Source organism: Bufo gargarizans, chromosome 2 (genome assembly GCF_014858855.1).
Source record: "Bufo gargarizans isolate SCDJY-AF-19 chromosome 2, ASM1485885v1, whole genome shotgun sequence".
Lineage (NCBI taxonomy): Eukaryota > Metazoa > Chordata > Amphibia > Anura > Bufonidae > Bufo > Bufo gargarizans.
In genome coordinates this window covers 266921828-266942327 of record NC_058081.1, presented here as the reverse complement: position 1 = coordinate 266942327, position 20500 = coordinate 266921828, and the positions used below count along the sequence as shown (strand labels likewise).

General features: G+C 38.2%; 1 protein-coding gene across 1 annotated transcript in view; it reads right to left on the bottom strand.

Annotated features, from left to right (window-relative positions):
- Positions 1–4089: 4089 nt before the first annotated feature.
- SLC13A1 (solute carrier family 13 member 1) overlaps positions 4090–20500 on the bottom strand; it is a 59461-nt gene continuing 43050 nt past the window's right edge. Inside the window, exons 8-16 of the mRNA XM_044280273.1 lie at positions 19819–19973; positions 15300–15419; positions 13041–13139; positions 12778–12879; positions 11710–11813; positions 10295–10404; positions 6581–6742; positions 6279–6416; positions 4090–5124 (exon numbers count right to left, since the gene is read on the bottom strand). Coding sequence (XP_044136208.1) covers positions 4969–5124; positions 6279–6416; positions 6581–6742; positions 10295–10404; positions 11710–11813; positions 12778–12879; positions 13041–13139; positions 15300–15419; positions 19819–19973 — 1146 coding nt within the window. The 3' untranslated portion in view covers positions 4090–4968. The remainder of the gene's footprint in view (positions 5125–6278; positions 6417–6580; positions 6743–10294; positions 10405–11709; positions 11814–12777; positions 12880–13040; positions 13140–15299; positions 15420–19818; positions 19974–20500) is intronic.

Sequence of the window (20500 nt, the reverse complement as noted above, 5' to 3'; positions counted from 1 at the left end):
TGCTTAAACACTATTTTTATGTATTATTCTAAGGTGCCTTCGTCCTCACTGCTTCAAAACACAGTATTATATTTACACTACATTTATTTTACATGGTTTATGTTAAATTATCTAAGAGCCATCTTCTATATACATTTCAAAGCTACGTTCTTTATAGGCAGTAAATAGATATTTAAATATTGGAGTGCTTAAAATACACCTGTCATGAGTCATGCACTTTGAACGGATTCTGTCAGCAAGATTATGCATATAGACCTGATTACATGTTTTGTAGAGGTCTCCTATACCATGTCAGAAATATATCAGTATGTAACTTTGTAACTTATGAATGCTGTAGTTTTGCTGAGAAAATTATAAATATAAATATATATATATATATATATATATACACAGTTGAAACCAGACAGAAGCTTACATACACTATATAAAAAGACACATATGCATGTTTTTTCTCAATATCCGACATGAAATCAAAATAAACCTTTCCTGTTTTTGGTCAATTAGGATTACCATAATTATTATTATTTGCCTAATGCCAGAATAATGAGAGAGAGAGTATGTTTTTACCCTTTTTTTTTTTTACTTTCTGCAAAGTCAAAAGTTTACATACATTTAATTAATATTTGTTAGTATTGAGCAGCAAGGGCCATATTTGAATTCGGGATATTTCGCGAAAATTTAGTTGAATATCCGTCATATATTTGAGAATTTTAAAATTCAAGATAATTTTCTTGATCACAAAAAATCAGCAATGTAATATTCGCGGAATGCGTGCGAAATACAGGCGTGGGTCACTATAGCTACATTTTTCAGGCTGCTAGAAGTTTCCTGAGACTGGAGAAAATGGTTGGCACTGCAGAACATTACAATACCTTTATATGCGGATAGAGTGCTCCAATATATTCGCGATTGCGAAATTGGCACCAATGATGCAAATATTTTGGTGCAATAAGTGCAGCTTCACATTTTAACAGGTCTGACTACTTATTAGTAATTGGTGCACTACGTATTGTGGTGAACTTGTGACATCACAGCACTATGTATGTAGCCTGTATGTATGGACAGCAGAATCAGCTACACTATATCACTATCTAACCTACACTGACTATCTCCTACTAACTATCTGTATTATATATATAAGCTAACTATCTATCTACTGTAATGACACAGGAAAGCAGAGAGCACAGCAATAACACTGCTGTCTCTCTCAGATCTGCAAAATACTGCATACAAGGGCTGCTGAGGAGGTTCTTACATAGTAAGGGGCAGGCAACTTTCCTATTGGTTGCTAGGAGTGTTGCTAAGCTCAGACAAAGACATTGCAGCCTTCTCATTGGCCCACAAGCAAGAAGGGAGGTTACTGATGAAAAAAAAATCTAGAATATTCGAAATTCCGATTATATATCACTATATTCTAAATATTCGCGAATTCTCGAAGTGCCGATATTCATGAATAATATTCGCTATTCGAATATTCTAGTAAACTTTTGACATTGCAGAAAGTAACAAAACGCCTTAAAACATTCTCTCGCTCTCATTATCCTAGCCTTTGGCAAATAATAATAATTATGGTAATCCTAATTGACTAAAAACAGGAAAGGTTTATTCTGATTTCTTGTCAGATATTGAGAAAAACATGTGTCTTTTTATATAGTGTATGTAAACTTCTGGTTTCAACTGTATATAATATATATATATATATATATATATATATTTTTTTTTTTTTTAGATATATATATATATACCATATGCACCCCCCCCACCCCCCCATCCGCAAGTCCCCTTCTAGCTCCTCCGATGGACGTCATTGTGAGTCCACACTGTAATCTCACGTGAGTTGTCACCTAAGCGCCACATGGTCTCTGATCCCTGTGCTGGCATCAACCTCACTGAAAGAACTGCTCATATGCCAGCTTAAAAAAAAAATAAGCATCCACAACCAATAACATGTAATCAGGTCTGCAGTGAGGAAGTATTTGAAAACCCTGCAATTTTGCAAGTTCTCCCACTTACAAATCAGGTCTGAAATTCACATTGTAGGTGCATTCTCACTCTGAGAGATAGAATACATTTTTTTTCTCTCCAGGAAATCACATTGTATGATTTTTAAAGAATGTATTTGTCTTGCACTGCTGAACATAAGTATTTGAACACCTGAGAAACAGCAAGAATTCTGGCTCTCAAAGACCTGTTACTGTGCCTTTAAAAAGTCCACCTCTACTTCACTCATTAATCTAACTTAGGCTACTTTCACACCTGCGTTAGGTGTGAATCCGTCTGGTATCTGCACAGACGGATCCGCACCTATAATGCAAATGATTGTATTCATTCAGAACGGATCCGTTTGCATTATGAAGAACAAAGTCAAAACGGATCCGTCCTGACTTACATTGAAAGTCAATGGGGGACGGATCCGTTTTCAATTGCACCATATTGTGTCAGTGAAAACGGATCCGCCCCCATTGACTTACATTGTAAGTCAGGACGGATCAGTTTGGCTCTGCATCGCCAGGCGGACACCAAACTGCTGCAACCGTTTGTGAGATCCCTGAACCGGATATCACAAACGGAATTCAAAAAGTGTGAAAGTAGCCTCAGTAGCTCCTGTCTGAGCTCATTAAAGGCACCTGTCCACCCCATAGTCAGTCAGACGCCAACTACTACAATGAGCAAGACCAAAGAGCTGTCAAAATATATCAGAGACAAAATTGTGGACCTCCACGAGGCTGGAAAGGGCTACGGGCAATTGCCAAGCAGCTTGGTGAAAATAGATCAACAGTTGGAGCAATTGTTAGAAAATGGAAGAGGCTAAAGACGACTGTCAGTCTCCCTCGGACTGGGGCTCCATGCAAGATCTCACCTCGTGGGGTATCATGATGATAAGAAAGGTGAGGAATCAGCTCAGAACTACAAGGGAGGAGCTGGTCAATGATATGAAGAGAGCTGGGACCAGAGTTTCAAAGGTCACTGTCGGCAGAACACTACGCCGTCATGGTTTCAAATCATGCATTGCACGGAACGTTCCCCTGCTCAAGTCATCACATGTCCAGGCCCGTCTGAAGTTTGCCAATGACCATCTGGATGATCCACAGGAGGCATGGGAGAAAGTCGTGTGGTCAGATGAGACCAAAGTAGAACTTTTTGGTCTAAACTTCACTCGTTGTGTTTGGAGGAAAAAGAAGGATGAGTGCCATTCCTACTGTGAAGCATGGGGGTGGTAACATCATGCTTTGGGGGTGCCTTTCTGCGAAGGGGACAGGACGACTGCACTGTATTAAGGAGAGGATGAATGGGGCCATTTATTGTGAGATTTTAAGCAACAACCTCCTTCCCTAAGTCAGAGCATTGAAGATGGGTCATGGCCAACATGACAACGGCTCGAAGCACACAGCTGGGATAACCAAGGAATATCTCCATAAGAAGCATATCAAGGTTCTGTAGTGGCCTAGCCAGTCTCCAGACCTAAATCCAATAGAGCAACTTTGGAGGGAGCTGAAACTCTGTGTTGCTCAGCAACAGCCCCGAAACCTGACAGATCTAGAGGAGATCTGAGTGGACGGTGGGCCAGAATCCCTGTTGCAATGTGTGCAAACCTGTTCAAGAACTACCGGAAACGTTTGACCTCTGTTATTGCAAACAAAGGCTTCTGTACCAAATATTAAGGGTTCATTCACACGTCCGTAGTGTATTGCAGATCCGCAATACACCTGGTCGGCACCTCCCATAGAACTGCCTATTCTTATCCGCAATTGCGGACAATAGGACGTGTTCTATTTTTTTGCAGAGCCGCGGCCTGGAAGTTCGGGGCCGCTCTCTGGAAATGCAGATGCGGAGAGCACATAGTCTGCTCCTCGCATCTCTTCCGGCCCCATAGAGAATGAGTGGGTCCGCACCCGTTCCCGATATTGCGGAACGGATGCGGACCCATTTGCGGGTGTGTGAATGGACCCTAACACTGATTTTCTCAGGTGTTCAAATACTTATTTTCAGCAGTGCAAGACAAATACATTATTTAAAAATCATACAATGTGATTTCCTGAATTTTTATTTTTTTATTCTGTCTCTCAGAGTGGGATTGCACCTACAATGTGAATTTCAGACCCCTCCATGATTTCTAAGTGGGAGAACTTGTAAAATCACAGTGTGTTCAAATACTTCTGTTCCTCACTGTATATGCATAACCTTGCTGACAAAATCCCTTTAAAGATAGACATATGTGTCAATAAACAAGATATCTCCAAGATATAGTGTACTAAATGTCCACTATGAAACCCCTTAAAACAAAATTGAAGGTGTTGCTCACTATACCCATTTAATGCCCCTTCTTTCTGCAGCTCTTGATACTTTGACTGGTGCACTTTACTATCATTTTACTAGGGGATAAGGGTGTGGTCCCACCAAGCCACTGTGAGGGTCCCTATGGAATGTCATCAGTATCAGATAGATGGGGTCCAACTAACTGCACCCCCGCCAATCAGCTGTTCTCATGAAGTAACCAGGCATGGCCATAAGACTAGGTCATCAATAGTTAAAGTAACTGTTTTTTTTTTTTTTTTTATGTGTAGTGTCAGTGATTTTAAGTGTTTTTGTAGTATAGTTTATTAGGGAATTATGTTAAATGTTAATATTAGAAAACAGCCTGTCAAATGTTCCCAGAACAACACTCTAGCTGAGCACTGCTAATGAAATTCCATTTTTAAGCATCTACTGAATGCAGAAGACAGCTAACTGTGCTATGCAGAGGCAGACTTCTCAGAATGCCTCTCCTCTGTATGCCCCAGACAAAAATGAGTTGATTTGGTGTTGTAGATTGTTGCAGAGGACGAGGCACTCAAGCTTGTAAGCTGCTACTCACTGTCATACATAATGAAATTACTAAATTATTTAAAATAACCAGTGTATTTCATAACATTGTCTGCCATTGTCATGACTGTTCTTACACTGATCCAAATGTGGTAATTTTCCATTTCACATTGCCGTAGTAAAAGCTGTTGTAGCCAGAACCGTGCTGTTTGGTGCCCAAGATGGATAAATATTCAGACTGAACATTGGAATGGCCCATGTTGATATACATAGCATTACTACAAGGACTCCTAAAATATTGATGCCCAAGCCAGCTTTTACCTAAATTAAAATACAAAAAAGAAATGGGTAACAATACATCATGAGGATTTTTTGTTTCTCCTTGAAAAAAAAAAAGATGTTTATTATGTAGTGTACAAAAACATCCTACACTTTTCTGAATACAAGTTCAACATAGGTCTAACCACCTCCATGGACACTAATAAGGTTTTATGAATTATCATTGGTATTTTCTCAGAACATTTAATAACCAGGTATGGTAATTCATTTTTAAGATACAGTGTTTATACAATTATTATGTGTTGTAGTCATTGTTTGTGTTTTGCTTCTAATGGGCCCTTTACCCAGGCCGACAACTGAAATGATCATCTCTGACCAGCGTTACTAGTAATGCTCGTTAGCGATGATCTGGTGGTGTAAATGCACTGCTGATTACCCAATAAATGAGCAAAACTCTAATTCATCAGGTAATTGTGTCTTTTGTGCAGCACAAAAGATCATGGTTTCCCAGTGGCAGATTGTGCTGTGTAAACACGATCTGCAGCGGGCAAACAACGAGACAGTATGGGGAACAGCGATAACTTTAGCGATAGCTCCTCTCCATACTCTGGAGGAGATCGGTTCATATAAATGAACCGGTCTCCTCCACTAACGATCAGCAGATTGTTGGGAAGGAACACTTCCATCCCGACAATTTGCTAGATCGTCGCCCCATGTAAACTATAATGCTTTATAGTTTCTAAATTTAGCCCATGATAGGTTGTACTTTCAATCATTTCATAGCCACGGCTACCATCCCTATCAAAATATTGACGTTTCCGTTTACGTCAGTCTATTGCCATACCTATTTACTTTAGGGTATTAGCGCAAGTGAAGTTTTCATTTTTTTTTTTTACTAGTAGTAATTTGTAGTTCGCCATTACAACCTTATGGGCCAAGTTAGTTGGCATGACGATAAGCTGAAACTCCTGAAACGTCTGGTATGTGAGTCTTTTTATTTATTTATTTATTCTTAATTTACCAGTATAATGGCTTGAGTGACATTTGTGAGAATACCTTCTACTCTTAGTTTTTTACAGACTTTGCACAGAACTGTATTGCAATGGTATATAGCATTTTAAATTTCTATACTTCTGCAAGTTAAGATCATTATTTTCTTTAAACATCATGGACACCATAGGTGAATATCTACTTACCATATCTATGACCTGTAGATGACCATAAGAAAAGACAATAGCATTTGGTGGGTTTGCTACTGGAAGAAGGAAGGCGAAAGAGGTGCATAGAGTTGTAGGGATGAGTATATAGAGTGGATTCACAGAGATTGCTTCAGCCTGTGTGAAACATGACAAAGACAAATCAAAAATTACAATTTACATTCCATTCATTATTTTATAATTGCTTTAGCATTTTTCTATTACATGAAGTATGTACCATTTCATGTAGTTCATCATATACCACTTTGCTTGAAGTAGCAATTTTGGGTTGACATACTCACCAGTGGTGCTAATATAGGTAGAAATATTGTTATTGTTGCAGGATTGCTGGCTACTTCCGTCACCGAGGTCACAATTACGCAAGCAATGAGCACAATAATCCATACAGGGAGTGAGCCGAGTGGAGTCATCTTGTTCCCTATCCACTGTGACAGTCCAGACACCTGAAAATAGCCCACAGATATATATATAACTTGCTGCAGACTGAAGTAATGCATTTTATAGATGATATACCATACTTTAATCACTAAGCCAGGCCAGGTTAATTGTTCGTATGGACTTCTTTAAAAGCTTTTGTTTCTTAATCGTTATCTCCTATTTATAAAATCTATTTTTATAAAATCTATACTGAGTAGCTCCAATAAAGTGCTTTGGGGGACATCCTATCTTTACAGTACAGTTTTCCAGTTTGGATTACTTATATTTATTTCAGGTGTCAATTTCTAATAGGTTTTCCATTTAAACGATACAGTATGCTGATTTGATCCATAAGAAGAACGATAACAAAATTTAACCAATAAACATATATTGCATAGAAAATTTAACCAATAAACAAATTGTTATGACATTTATCCTTTCAAGAAAGCCTTCTACAATATACTCCAGGTCTGATCTGATATTTGCTGGCTAACAAGTCAAAATACAAAATTTTTGATATACTTTAGACAGAAATAAAGTTGAAGTTCACACCACATTTGAGCCATTCAGTTGACATGTGGAAAAAAGTGTACTTTTTTTTACAGTTTTTTTTATAAATCAACACCTTTATGTGGATGATTGAGGCTTAAAGGAAATCTGTCACCACAATTCTGGACTATTATCTGCAGTAATACATGAATAGAACTGCAGTTAAAAGGATTGTCCCACAAAAAATATTATACCGTTTTCAAATCAGCACCTGCATCTGAATACTTTTGTAATTGCATATAATAATAAATTTAGTATAGCCCCTGAGTTATTCAATAAAAGGTATCTGTATAGTGCCACCTGCTTTTTGTTTTATCCTTAAACTGCCTCCTGTGCTGTGATAGGGAAGAAGACCAGGGAGGGTGAGTGAATCTGCTGAGTGGCGGCGTGGTCAAGAGCTGGATTGGTAAGTTTATTTATTTATTTTTAAATGTCCAGATCTGAAGAAGTTAGAGCTGGGGGGCCTGGTTTGATGCTGGAGGGTCTGAAGGAGGCTGGGGGGTCGGATTGGGCTGATCTGAGGCTGGGGAGGGCTTATGGGGGCTGTTTTGAGGCTATTGGAGGGTAGGGAGAGTCTGATAGGGGTCTGATCTCAGGCTGGGGAGGGTCAAATGGGAGGCTCATCTGAGGCTGGGGTGGTCTGATGGGAGGCTCATCTGAGGCTAATGGAGGCTGGGGAGGGTCTGATGGGGGTCTTATCTGAGGCTGATTGAGACTTTGGGGGTCTTATGGGGGCTGATCTGAGGCTGGGGTGTCTGATGGGAGGCTGATCTGAGGCTAATGGAGGCTGGGGAGGGTCTAATGGGGGTCTGATCTGAGGCTAATTTGAGGCTGATGGAGGTGGGGCAGATTGAGGCTGAGAAAGGGACAAAGGCAGGGACAGTTGTGAAGACAGGGACAGCAGCAAGGACAGTGAAAGCTGGGTGAACTTCTCTCCGGACCCCTCTGGGATGAGCTTGGCTGCCATTAATGCCAAATAAAGAAAGAACTAAATATATCAGATTCTCAACTTAAAAATTAGACTGTTATATTTGGTCAAAATGGTGCCTGTACTATATATAAAATATATATAGTGCAGGACCCATTTTGTGCTGCAAGAATACAGCTCTCTGGAAAAACTGAAGCGCAATTTCTGTAACTTACCCCTAAGTCAATTATATGTTTGACCAAATATAGCCGTCAAATTTTTAATTTGAGAATTTTGTATGGCCCGCGAACATTGTTACAAATATCCAAATGGCCCACAGCAGCAAAAGGATCCCCACCCCTGCTTTAAAGGAAAGCTGAACCTAGAAATGAATGATGCAGGGAAACAGTACATAAGCTTGTCCAGCCTGCAGACAGGGATGTAACAAATCAGCATGGGGCCCCATACCAAAACTTGTAATGAAACCACCCATCCTCCCCTGACCATCTTCAGCAGCAAGTACTGTGTGTTTTCACGGAAAAGAATAAATGTGCACATTGTCCCTGAGTTAGAACTTGAGTTCTGACTGCACATATTTTTATATTACTGTGATATGACTGTGTCCAGTGATGTCACAATAAATGGTTCAGACATAGTTATATAGTTAATTACATGTATCTATGTTTGATTACATAGTTAATTTTTATTTTAATTTTTTGCAGCAAAGCCGAATTTCCTCGTGCTCGTGGTAATGAATCTATTTCCCCTTAAATGGCAGTAAAAAAAAAAATATATATATTCTTACCTCATCCATTGAGCATGAAGAGGCTGCCACTGCCATCTTGCTTGAAGATCCGGCGCACAGTGACGTATGACATCATCACGCCCTGCACAAGATTTCTCGCTTGGTCTTCAAGCAAGATGACTGTGGCGGTCACTTCGTGATCAGATGGATGAGATGAAAACAATTAGATTTTTTTTTAAGCAAGCAACCATTAAAATGCTTTAATATAGCACTCAGGTGCCGCAATCAGTGATGAACGCAGCATCTGAGAGGTTAAATGACGGGGGAGGTGCAATTGCCGTTCCCTATCATTGCACACACTATTTACAAAGAAATGTGCTTTGTGACAACGTAACGCATCACAAAGCGAAGCTTTTTGTAAAATTCGGTGATGCAGCCGAATCGAATTATTGAGAACTTCGCTCATCTCTAGTGATAACCCACACCCATATATGCTGTGATATCACAGCACAGGAAAAAAGATAATGTCTTTATATAATAATTATAACATATAATGTCACATGCAGGTATAATAATGTCCCAGTAGCTTAATGCAGTGATGTCATAGCACAGGAATAATGCTAAAAGTAATGCTGCAGTGAAAGGAAGTGGCACACCTTGGGTATTAATATAATGGATCCTAAAATGGGGCCATACTCAGTTTTCCACATCCCCTTCCTTCATCCTTAGTCATCATTCACTGCACTTTAGGTCTCACAGGAAATGGGAGACACTTGATGGGAGCCATAGCAGCTGCTGTGTCAGCTCCCCTGACACACTCATGTCTGTAGAATCGTACAAATCCTGCAGAGATCACAGAGGTTCATTTCCTTATCAGTAACACTTGTAACTGCTGAAAGGTTGTTTTTGTGCATATTTTCTAAGCTCAGTGTCCTTAATATGAATATCTACCTTAGGATACAATTTTTTTTTTCATTTCATAATTCTGTGTTGATTAGTTTTTTAAAGAGAAACTAACCTTTTGTTAAACTTTATTTAAAATATTCTAAATGGCCTAAAATAATTTTGTAATATATTTTATTAATGTTTTTTGCCGTTTTACTGAGCAAATAGGAAACCGAAGTCCTGGGTGCCTATAGAGCTTTAGAATCAGTGTACACAGGTATACAGATGCCAATGTACTGGTGGAATAGAAACCCCCTCAGCTTGGCTAAATCCTGTACCGATGTGCTATGTCAGGAGTGGGCTGCCTCAATGACATGCCATAATAGCACTGGCATCAGCGTTCATGTGCCTTACTCAGTGACATCACTACTGAGAGATGAATATTCTTTCTCTTCTCAAATGGTGGTGTGTTTAAAAGAAGCTAGACTCTACCTCACATCCTTCAGCCAGTGCAAATCCACCACCAACAAGAATTCCAATATCCCATGGCATACAAGCTTGAAACTCCTTCCATGTAATAAGCGGGGCATAATCGAAAGAATCTACGAGAAAAAGAAAAAACAAAATTGTACTTAAACAGATATCTCTTTGGATCTCTTTAGCTAATCTTCTCAACCATTGTTCTTATTGTTCCAATGCATATAAAAAATGAAAATGAAGCAACTTAGCGAAAATACTTTGTTAAACTGCCTCTTGGTGCCTAGAGCTCCTATACAGACAACAAATGTATTTTAAAGGGCCACTAAACCCAGAATCCAAGAAATAGTAAAGAACAAGCATCAAAACATAATATCTTATGTGTCTTTGTTATTTTTGACCACATTTGCAGACCATGAAAAATAAAGTGTATTGTTCTCCCAGGCTGCTTGTCTTCTCCTCCCTCTCTCCCCCTGATGCTAGGACATATAAGCCAGGAAGTTTAGGAAGAGCGAGCTGGGTTTAGTCTGGATAACTTTTGTCTACACAGTGAGTGTGGCTATTTTTTGGGAAGAAATCTCCTAGTTAATAATAATAGAAAATAGATTTGTTAACAGCACCAGCCATAGAATATACAGCTGAGTAGCTGATCTGCCCAGTTACGCAGTGATAATTCTGCAGCTTGTCATTCAGGGAGATGTAATAGGAACTGCTGAAAACTAACTCTTCCTTAAAATATACCCCTCCTCACTCTTAAGTAGTGCTATAGCTAGGCAGATTTGCTTTTTGGGAAAGCTGGGTAACCATCACGTGGAACTGTAATAGACTGCAGAATACCAAATCCACCAAGATAAATCCCGCTCCCCATTCCTAAATAGTGGCATAGCTGGGCAGATATGCTTTCCAGGGTCCCCCATGGCAGCAGTAGACTGAGAAGTGATTACCTATCTATAAAGGAGATACTATCATTTGTACTGACTGCTACAGAAGGACCATATTTTGTATTTCAATATCAATGGCATAATACTGGTGAAATAAAAAAGATAAACTGGCAAAAATTCTAAAAAATGTTTTGTTTTTGTTTTTTTTATAAATATTGAGTTTAAGAAAATATAACTTTTTGATGGAACTGACCTTTTAAGGAGTAAATAATGGAAATAAAGTACCGGTATATTGCAAAGTTTTTGCAGTGTTAGTGTTTTGTGTAGTTTAGTGATTTAATGGACTCTAAAATCTACATGAAAAAATCCTCTATAACACAAATCACAGCAACATAATAGTGGTGCATTGTTTCTTACAAGGGCACAGCGAATCCAATTATGCTACAGATTATCTTACATGAAGACATGCATAGACCATTGTGTATAATTGCTCAACAGCAACCATGAACTCAAAGCAATCTCCAGTAAATTGTATATAGAATACTCAACTGATTTTGCCAGAAGTTTTTATTTTCAATGGATTTGCAGGGATGATAAAGAAAAGAAGACCCAAAAGCAAAGCAGCTGTTGAATCCGTAGCATAGCCTTTGTACCTAAAAAAGAAAGATAACTATGACAGGCTCTGGAAATTCTGGACAAATACAATAAATACAATGGGATAACTGTCATAAAATTATGTTTGGCAGAATAAGACTTTTGAGTCTTTTTTTATCTTCAAAATACAGAATGTGAACTCAGCATGAGGGAGATAATACATATTCCCATAGAAATTTGAAGGATTTGTACCCACTCTTCAGTGAGACGTGAAATGGTCGTAACAAAAGGTTATGTCTGAAGCTAATTCTCCTGAGGATAGGTCATCAATATCAAATTCCTGGAGAAGCCATTTAACATAGAAAGTGATCTACTAGCTTCCAGCAGTTCTTTGACTTTTTCATGTAAAGATTAGCTTTATCTGCATTAGGTCTCATGCACACAATCGTTGTTGGCCGGTGTCTGTGACTTGAATGGGTCAGCAATCCGGAAGGTGCGGTGTAGAATGGAGGCATGGAAGTGCTTCCATGGGTTTTCTGTCTGGGCCTCCGCACAGCAAAAAAGTACTGCATGCACTACTTTTTTCCGGTGCAGACCATCAAATGTGGATTGCAGACCCGTCTGCTTCCGCAGACGATGGGCACACGGTCGGTACCCTTGCATTGCGGATTGCTATTTGCTGTCCACAGCATGGGCCTGACCAGTACACGTTCGTGTGCATGACCCCTTAGTTATCTTATTTTTATTTAGTCTTCATTTTGTATTATTTTCAGTTGAGTTTGGATTGAAAATTTAAAATGTATTTCTATTTTTCCATTGCATTTTGGTCTACCCCGGAACAAATTAATATTGTAACTTGAGGGAGCAGTGGTTTATCTATACAGTATATTTAAATAGTTTTTGTTTATATGTTCAAATAAGTTTTAGGTGGACATATTTAACTGTATTTGTAGCATTTATATATATTCCAAGTATATATAATATCAGAAACTAAACAAATGTGTAGAACAGCACAATACTTACTGAGGAAATAGTGTAGACCACCCAGGTATAAATCCAGGGTCTCTAGTAAACCACAGCAGAGCCATTATAAGAAAAAGGATGAAGGTCATAATTTCCTGATAGCTACAAAAAAAAGTTACTTTGTATTTTTGGTCATAGATATGCTTCATGTTTTACTATATATATATATATATATATATATATATATATATATATACATATATCTATATATATATATATATATGTGTGTGTGTGTGTGTATTTTTTTTCTTTTCTCCAAATACCTCACAGAGCCAAGTTTTTTGTATTCGTCCAGAATGACTTTTGCGGAAGCAGTTTCCCTTTCTGTTTTTTCCTTGCCACATCTAAACATCTCTTTAAAGCTTAAATAAATAAAAATGAGATATATTTTTAGTAATTATGAACTGTGTTTTATAGTAAATATACACATACTCCATGCCTAACCGAGCCTGTCCAGGTGCTTCCAAATTAGGCATACAAGGATATACTTTGAAAATTGTAGTAGACATTGGGGGAGATTTATCAATAATGGAGTTCCCATAGTCCTATATTCTTTATCCTCCTGTACTGGAGTACGGGAGGATAAAGAGGCAGATGCTCTTTATTAAATTAGGTACATCTCCTGCACTCCATTTGCTAGAAACTCAAAGTCACAACTAAAGCTAGTTTCTGGCATGTTATTGTAAATCGTAAAGCTCTACCGACCTCTCACTTAGCCCTGCCCTTTTCTTGCCACTTTAGAAAAGTGACAAGAAACTTAGAAACTGTAAATTATGGTGTGCGCCATGATTTGCGACTCTCTAAAGCCACAAAAGTGCCATAAATTGAATGATAAATCTTCCCCAATGTGTGTGTTTGCAGTTCCACAATCTGCAACCAGAGTCAGTCTATTAATTGTAGGAAAAATTCTAGATATTTGTGGCCATATTTGTGTTTGTTTTTATAGCCTCTGCTATCGGCACATACAAAACCTGTCATAACCTTTTCCCACAAAACTATACAACAATCTGCTCAGCTTCTCCTGCTCTATCTATAACATGCTGCCTGCAGCTCAAACACCATGTTCGGCATAACAGGTTCTGATTAGTGATTGACAGCCTTCCCTCTTTGACTGTCTGTATAGAGATTAATTGATTGATTGATTATTTGAGCACAGAGAGAACCGTATCCTTGACTTCAAAGCCCAGAATGAGCAGGGATATAAATCAATGAAATACAAGTTATACTGAATCATAAAACTATATATAAATCTGCTCAGCTCCTCCTGCTCTATAACATGTGAACATGTAGGAACCATCCACCCTATTATATCATCTGTACTGGCAAAGTAAATCTTAAATTACATTTATAAATCTGCTACCAGCGACCTCCCCATCTAACTGATCTGAGGCTCTTTTCACGAGTTATGATGCCTTTTCTTAATAAGCAATTTAGGCCTTCAGTGGAACAAGGGAGCTTCCATTACTCATGTTGCACCCCTGCTCCACTCATTTCTGTGGCGAGCCACTCCCTCGCTGTTTTGCCACTGCCTGGCCCTGTAAAGAAGTCAGGGAGAGGATGGCCACAGGAGTGAAGCTTAGGCGCAATAAGAGCAACAGTGATGCCCTCAAGGACTAATTTGCATATTAATAAAAAAGTATTGGCTAATTGACTTCGATACGAGTTTCAGGCAAAATTAGTTTCTCAGTGAAGCCGAATTTCCTGGCGCTTTGTGGTAACGAATCAATTTTTCCTGAAATGGCGGTAAAAAACTAAAAATACATACTCGCCTCATCTATTTTCTTGCGGAGTGGCCATCTTGATTGAAGAAAACGTGCAAAATCTAACGCTCGCTGTCGTGGGACGTCACCAAGTCATTATGCTGGCTGGGTGCGGTGATGGCATCAGTAATGATATCATCGTGTCTGCCCAGCATGATGACGTGGTGACGTTTTCTTCAATAAAAATGCCCACGATGGCCTCACCGAATCTCTGAAAACTTCGCTCACCTCTAATCATAGTGCAGGAATGGAATCTTGGATCAACAAAAGAAAAACTGTGTTTTTTACCAGGAACTACAGCTATGTGTCTATGTAAAGAGTTGGATAAGCAGGTCGCTGGTGACAGATTCCCTTTAACTCACGATATCTATTATGCAGTGAGAACTTATTAATGCATAGAAGAAGGTGTGCGGTTTAATTGTATGTGCAGTGTGTCTAAGTCAGAATAACAATTAGAAAAAAGGGTTAGTGAATTTTTAGGTTTCTGTGCAATTTCTGTTTCAGTAAGTACATAGTTATATAATTAGCTTGTGCCAGTTATGTTATTTAAAGGACAACACCATATTCCACATAACTGAAGTGAGAATGCATTCTATCACATAGGCCTTGTTCTCTTGTAGGGATAATTATCAAATTTCATACATATGCATACTATTACCATATTTTTAAGATGTCAGTCAACCTAAAAAATTTCTTGAACTATGGAAATTGATGGGCATTGAAATACAGTATTTTTTTACATAATGAAAATTATATCCTTACTTGAATCCCAAGAAGAGCCACTGAATCCATAACCAGGAAAGTATAGTTAAAATGATGGTGATTGGAATGCAGAGAAGAAACCATGTTCCAAAATTAATCTCTGTGCTTAGTGGATAGCGCCTAAAGGAAAAGTCCATGTAAAAACTGCATTAGGCATATCAAAAGGTTGTTTCACACATCCTTATTTAATCGTGCTTACTGGAGCCACTTGTCTATATATTTTGTTTCACTGCCTGGCATAAAGTTTCTATACTGTTCAATGAGTCTTGGGGTCAGTTTCTACCATCATGCTCTTTATCTTGCCTCATTTGGGCACAGCTAGGGTTAAATTGGTTTTGTTAAATGCGTAGGCCAAGTGATACTGAACATTTTTTAAATATACTTTATTGATTTTGCATTTTTTTATGAAAAAAACTGACCCTGAATTTGACTTTTGGCAGTGAGTTCTTCACTCACTTTGCTGCCCTGTCCTCACTGCCTCTCTTATATATAGCTAAAGTTGGCCATAGTTGACTCACAGTGTCCGTGTGATCTATATGCCCAGCCCGCTTACTAACTATCTAGCCGCTGTGAGATGCAAGAGATCACTGCCAGCTCTCCTGCATCTGCCGGTAGCCTATTAGTCAGCGTGCCCATCATATAGATTGCACAAACATGTATATATTATTTATTGCCAACCTTAGCCATATATGAGGGAGACAGTGAGGGCAGGGTAGCGGAGTGAGTGGGGCAAGCCTTCACTGCATTGTGAGGACAGATTAGCTAGAAGATCAGGGTCCGTTTTTTCATAATAAATAAATAAAGTATATTGGAAAATGGTCATTTTGTGTGTGGATCTTTTTGCCTTATGTGTTTATTTCCCCTGCTATATAGTCTGACTTGTGTGTCCTGCCCATGGTTGTACAAGTTCTGTGTGTTAAAATTCTGTCTGCTTGTTCTGTGTCTGAATTCTAACCTTGTTCTGTTTGCTATTCCCCAGTGTCTGTTCCATGGATTTGTATGTATTCTGTGTGCCTCACCTTGTCTTATTTATGTGGTTGTCTTGACCTTGTATATACCCAAACAGCCTATTATCTACCTGGTTCTGTCTGTGTGCTTTGTCTGTGCCTCCAGTGCATTGTACTGGAGTCTCTGACCTCTGTGTGTCAGCTGCCAACTACACTGGGACTATTCTAAGAGGTAGAGGCCTGATTGCTCCTGTACAGAAAATTCCATATCACTGTATAGGGGTAAAAGGGTGTAAATCATGGGACCACCTGGATAACACCCTCAGGACTAGCCCTAAGTCAAACTGGTTAGTTGGTATAGTGGTTCCACAACCATTTTCCGTAACACATGTTGAAAAAAGTAGTTACAACAGCCTCATAGATATGCCTTTTGACCCAAATGTAATATTTTAAGTGTTTACATTAAATTTAAACCTAAAAAGAAATCCCAGAAAAACTTTTTCTATCCTCCTCTCCACGTTTGTAAATGAGCTGGTATATATAATTGTTTGTTTATCAAATTTACATATCAATTTACCGATGCATTTTCAGCCTATATTGCTTTCAGCATTTAGATCATATAACCCCCAATGAGACTTGTGTGGACAGAAAGTCAGTTTCCATTCATTCCTATGAGAGCCCCAGTGTCAGACTCATAGGAACTAAGAGAGAGATCTGACCACTTCCAAGTCTCCAATGGGTTCACATGAGCTAACTGCCAAAAGTAATGGAGGCCGAAGTAAGTTCCAATTCCATACCAGCAGAAACAGTCCTTGGAGTGAGAACTCTTTGAGGACAATTCTCTGTTTGTGCATTTTGGTTTTTTACTCTCTGCCTTCCCAGAGCCATAACCTTTTCTTATTTTTCCATTCATACATCCATATAAGGGCATAGTTTTTTGCAGGTCAATTTACCTTTCTAAAAATCAAAATTTTGCCTTTTTTTTGTTTTTGTTTTTAAGCCCCTTTCCCTAGTGAATCTGAATGTGCAATCATTAGATTGCTCCTCCCATATACTAATGTGATTTAATACGGTAGTATGGCCTACATTGGAATATACATTTGATAGGCCTAGTAGCCTCGTACAGGCTCCTGCGTATAACCATCAACTAAAGACTTGTGAAAGCCACCTCAGATGCCATGGTCACAACTAACCATGACATCTAAGGGGTAAAATGTCTGCAATCAGTGTTATTGCCATTCACAGACGTTAGCCCCGGGTGTCTGCTGTGTGAAACAGCAGGTTCCCGGTGGCTATTGTACCAGCTCCATTTTGGAGTGGGCGCCATCTTTAAAGAGACATCTGCCATACATATACTGTGTGTGTCATCCAGGGGTTAAAGAGGATCTGTCATCACAAAATACATTGCAATCTGCAGTATGTTATAGAGCAGGAAGAGTTTAGCAGATTGATGTATAGTTTTGTGGAAAGGATTCGGTAAAACTTGTAATTTTTGAATAGAATGTCTGCTTTTTATCACTTTAGTTATACATGGGGGAGATTTTTATCAGTGATACCATGATAGTTGATACCATTCTCTGTGTAAGTGTGTATACATAGATAGCTGTCAGTCACTGATAGTTATACATGAGGAGGTATTATCAGTAATTGATAGCATTCTCTGTGTAAGTATGTATTTTGCGGTCCTCAATAAACGGATCTGCAAAAAATACGGATGACGTCTGTGTGCATTCCGTATTCTGCGGAAAGGAACAGCTGGGCCCTAATAGAAGAGTCCTATCCTTGTATGCAATGCGGCAAAAATAATAGGACATGTTCTATTTTTTTGCGGAATGGAAATATGGATATAAGGAAAATGGAATGCACACGGAGTAACTTCAGTTTTTTTGCTGATCCATTAAAATGAATGGTTCCGTAAAATAGTACCGACAAAACAGTCACCTCATCCTAGAAAAAATGAGCCCCTACATAAGAAAATCGCTCAAAAAATAAACAAAAATATAGCTCTCAGAACATGGACACATTAAAACATAATTTTTTGGTTTCAAAAATGCTATTATTGTGTAAAACTTAAATAAATAAGAAAAAGTATACATATTAGGTATCGCCACGTCCGTAATGATCTGCTCTATAAAAATGTCACTTGACCAAACCCCTCAAGTGAACGTTGTAAAAATAAATAAATAAAAACTGTGCTAAAACAACAAATTTTTTGGTCACCTTGCCCTATAAAGTGCTATAATGAATGATCAAAAAATTATATGTACCCAAATATAGTACCAATAAAACTGTCACCCTATCCCCTAGTTTCCAAAATGGGGTCGCTTCTTTGGAGTTTCTACTGTAAGGGTGCATCAGGGGGCTTCAAATGGGACATGGCATCTAAAAACCATGTGGCGCTCCTTTTCTTCTGTGCCCTGCCTTGTGCCCGTACAGCAGTTTATGACCACATGTGGGGCGTTTCTGTAAACCGAAGAATCTGGGTAATAAATATTGAGCTTTGTTTGCCTGTTAACCATTGATGTGTTAAAAAAAAATTGGATTAAAATGGAAAATCTGACAAAAAAATGAAATTTTTTAATTTAATCTCCATTTTCCTTTAATTCTTGTGGAATGCTTAAAGGGTTAACAAAGTTTGTTAAATCGGTTTTAAGTAACTTTAGGGGTGTAGTTTCTACAATGGGGTCATTTATGGGGGGTATCCTCTATGTAAGCCCTACAAAGTGACTTCACACCTGAACTGCTCCTTAAAAAGTGGGTTTTGGCAATTTTCTTAAAAATTTTAAGAATTGCTTCTAAACTTTTAAGCCTTCTAACGTCCTAAAAAAATTAAATGACATTTCCAAAATGATGCCAACATAAAGTAGACATATGGGGAATGTTAAGTAATAAAAACAGCCCCAGTTTCCCTGAATGGAGGGCTCGGATTGACACCATAGACGCCTATAGAAGAATAGTAAGAAAATTAGAGTAATGCTTGAAAGAGTGGCCTTTTTCACTCCTGGGATCTCGATTATATACAGTACTGGAAACAGAGTCCTAGTGGGAATAATGGTGTAGCCGGGTCGCGCAGCAGTGAACCGGGGGGGGGGGGGGGGGAGATGGGGTTAACTATATTGATCTTTGTATAATTAATTATATGTTATTTTTACATTGTATGTAATTAAGGTTTGTATGTTTGGTTTAGAAAATAATAAAGAATTTTCTCAAAAAAAAACTAAAAGTAATAAATATTTTATGAGGTATCACTTTCTGTTTTAAAGGCAGAGAAATAGAAATTTTGAAAATTGCGAATTTTTCTAAATGTTTGGTAAATTTGGGATTTTTTCAGAAATAAAGGTGAAATATATTGACTCAAATTTATGACTAGCATGAAGTACAATGTGTCACGAGGAAAACAATCTCAGAATGGCTTGGATAAGTAAAAGTGTTCCAAAGTTATTACCACATAAAGTGAGATATGTCAGATTTGCAAAATTAAGCCTGGTCAGGAAGGGGGCAAATGGCCCAGATGTGAAGTGGTTAAAGAGTAAAACTATTTAAAAAAATCATATGAATAAAACTAGGCTTACGTTTGAAACTGTTCAGCAAAAATCAAGTTAGTCGATGTTCCAGTAATGGTTGTAAGTCCTCCAATTGTTGATGAATATGCAATGCACAAACACATTGCTTTGCACATCATGTGGTCCTTTTTACTTCTGTAGAATTTTCCTGAATCTGATTGAACCTGCAAAAAAAGAAAAACATTATGCTAAATCTTAACGTATGAAAAAATATCTGCCAACATTGGAGACTGATTATATTTTAAGGCCCCATTGGTTTTGTTTGAAAAATATATTACTGCTGATCATATAGAATGATGAAAGCAGGTTGGTATGTGACAGAATCATTTTATGCAATATTTTTCTTGCAGTTCTATTCAATATGTTCATTACACCTCAGATAAACAAGAACGAGGCTGGAAATTTGCCTTAATTTTGGAAACGTCTTTATTTCAACACAAAAATTACAGTTCTGACTGCATAGACTACATTACTGTGTAGAGGAATTACTTTTTCTTATTGACAAAGCTATCTACTGAAAGAAGGCTTTACGGGTAATTTTCCATTTTTGAGATGACGACTAGGTGGTTCAAAAGCAAATTACAGTAGGACTCCAACATGGTAACAGAATAATCATCATCAATTTATTGTTGTCCCAGTTCTAACATGATATGATGTTATTATGCTGGCTTATGCCAGTGTGTATGCAAGT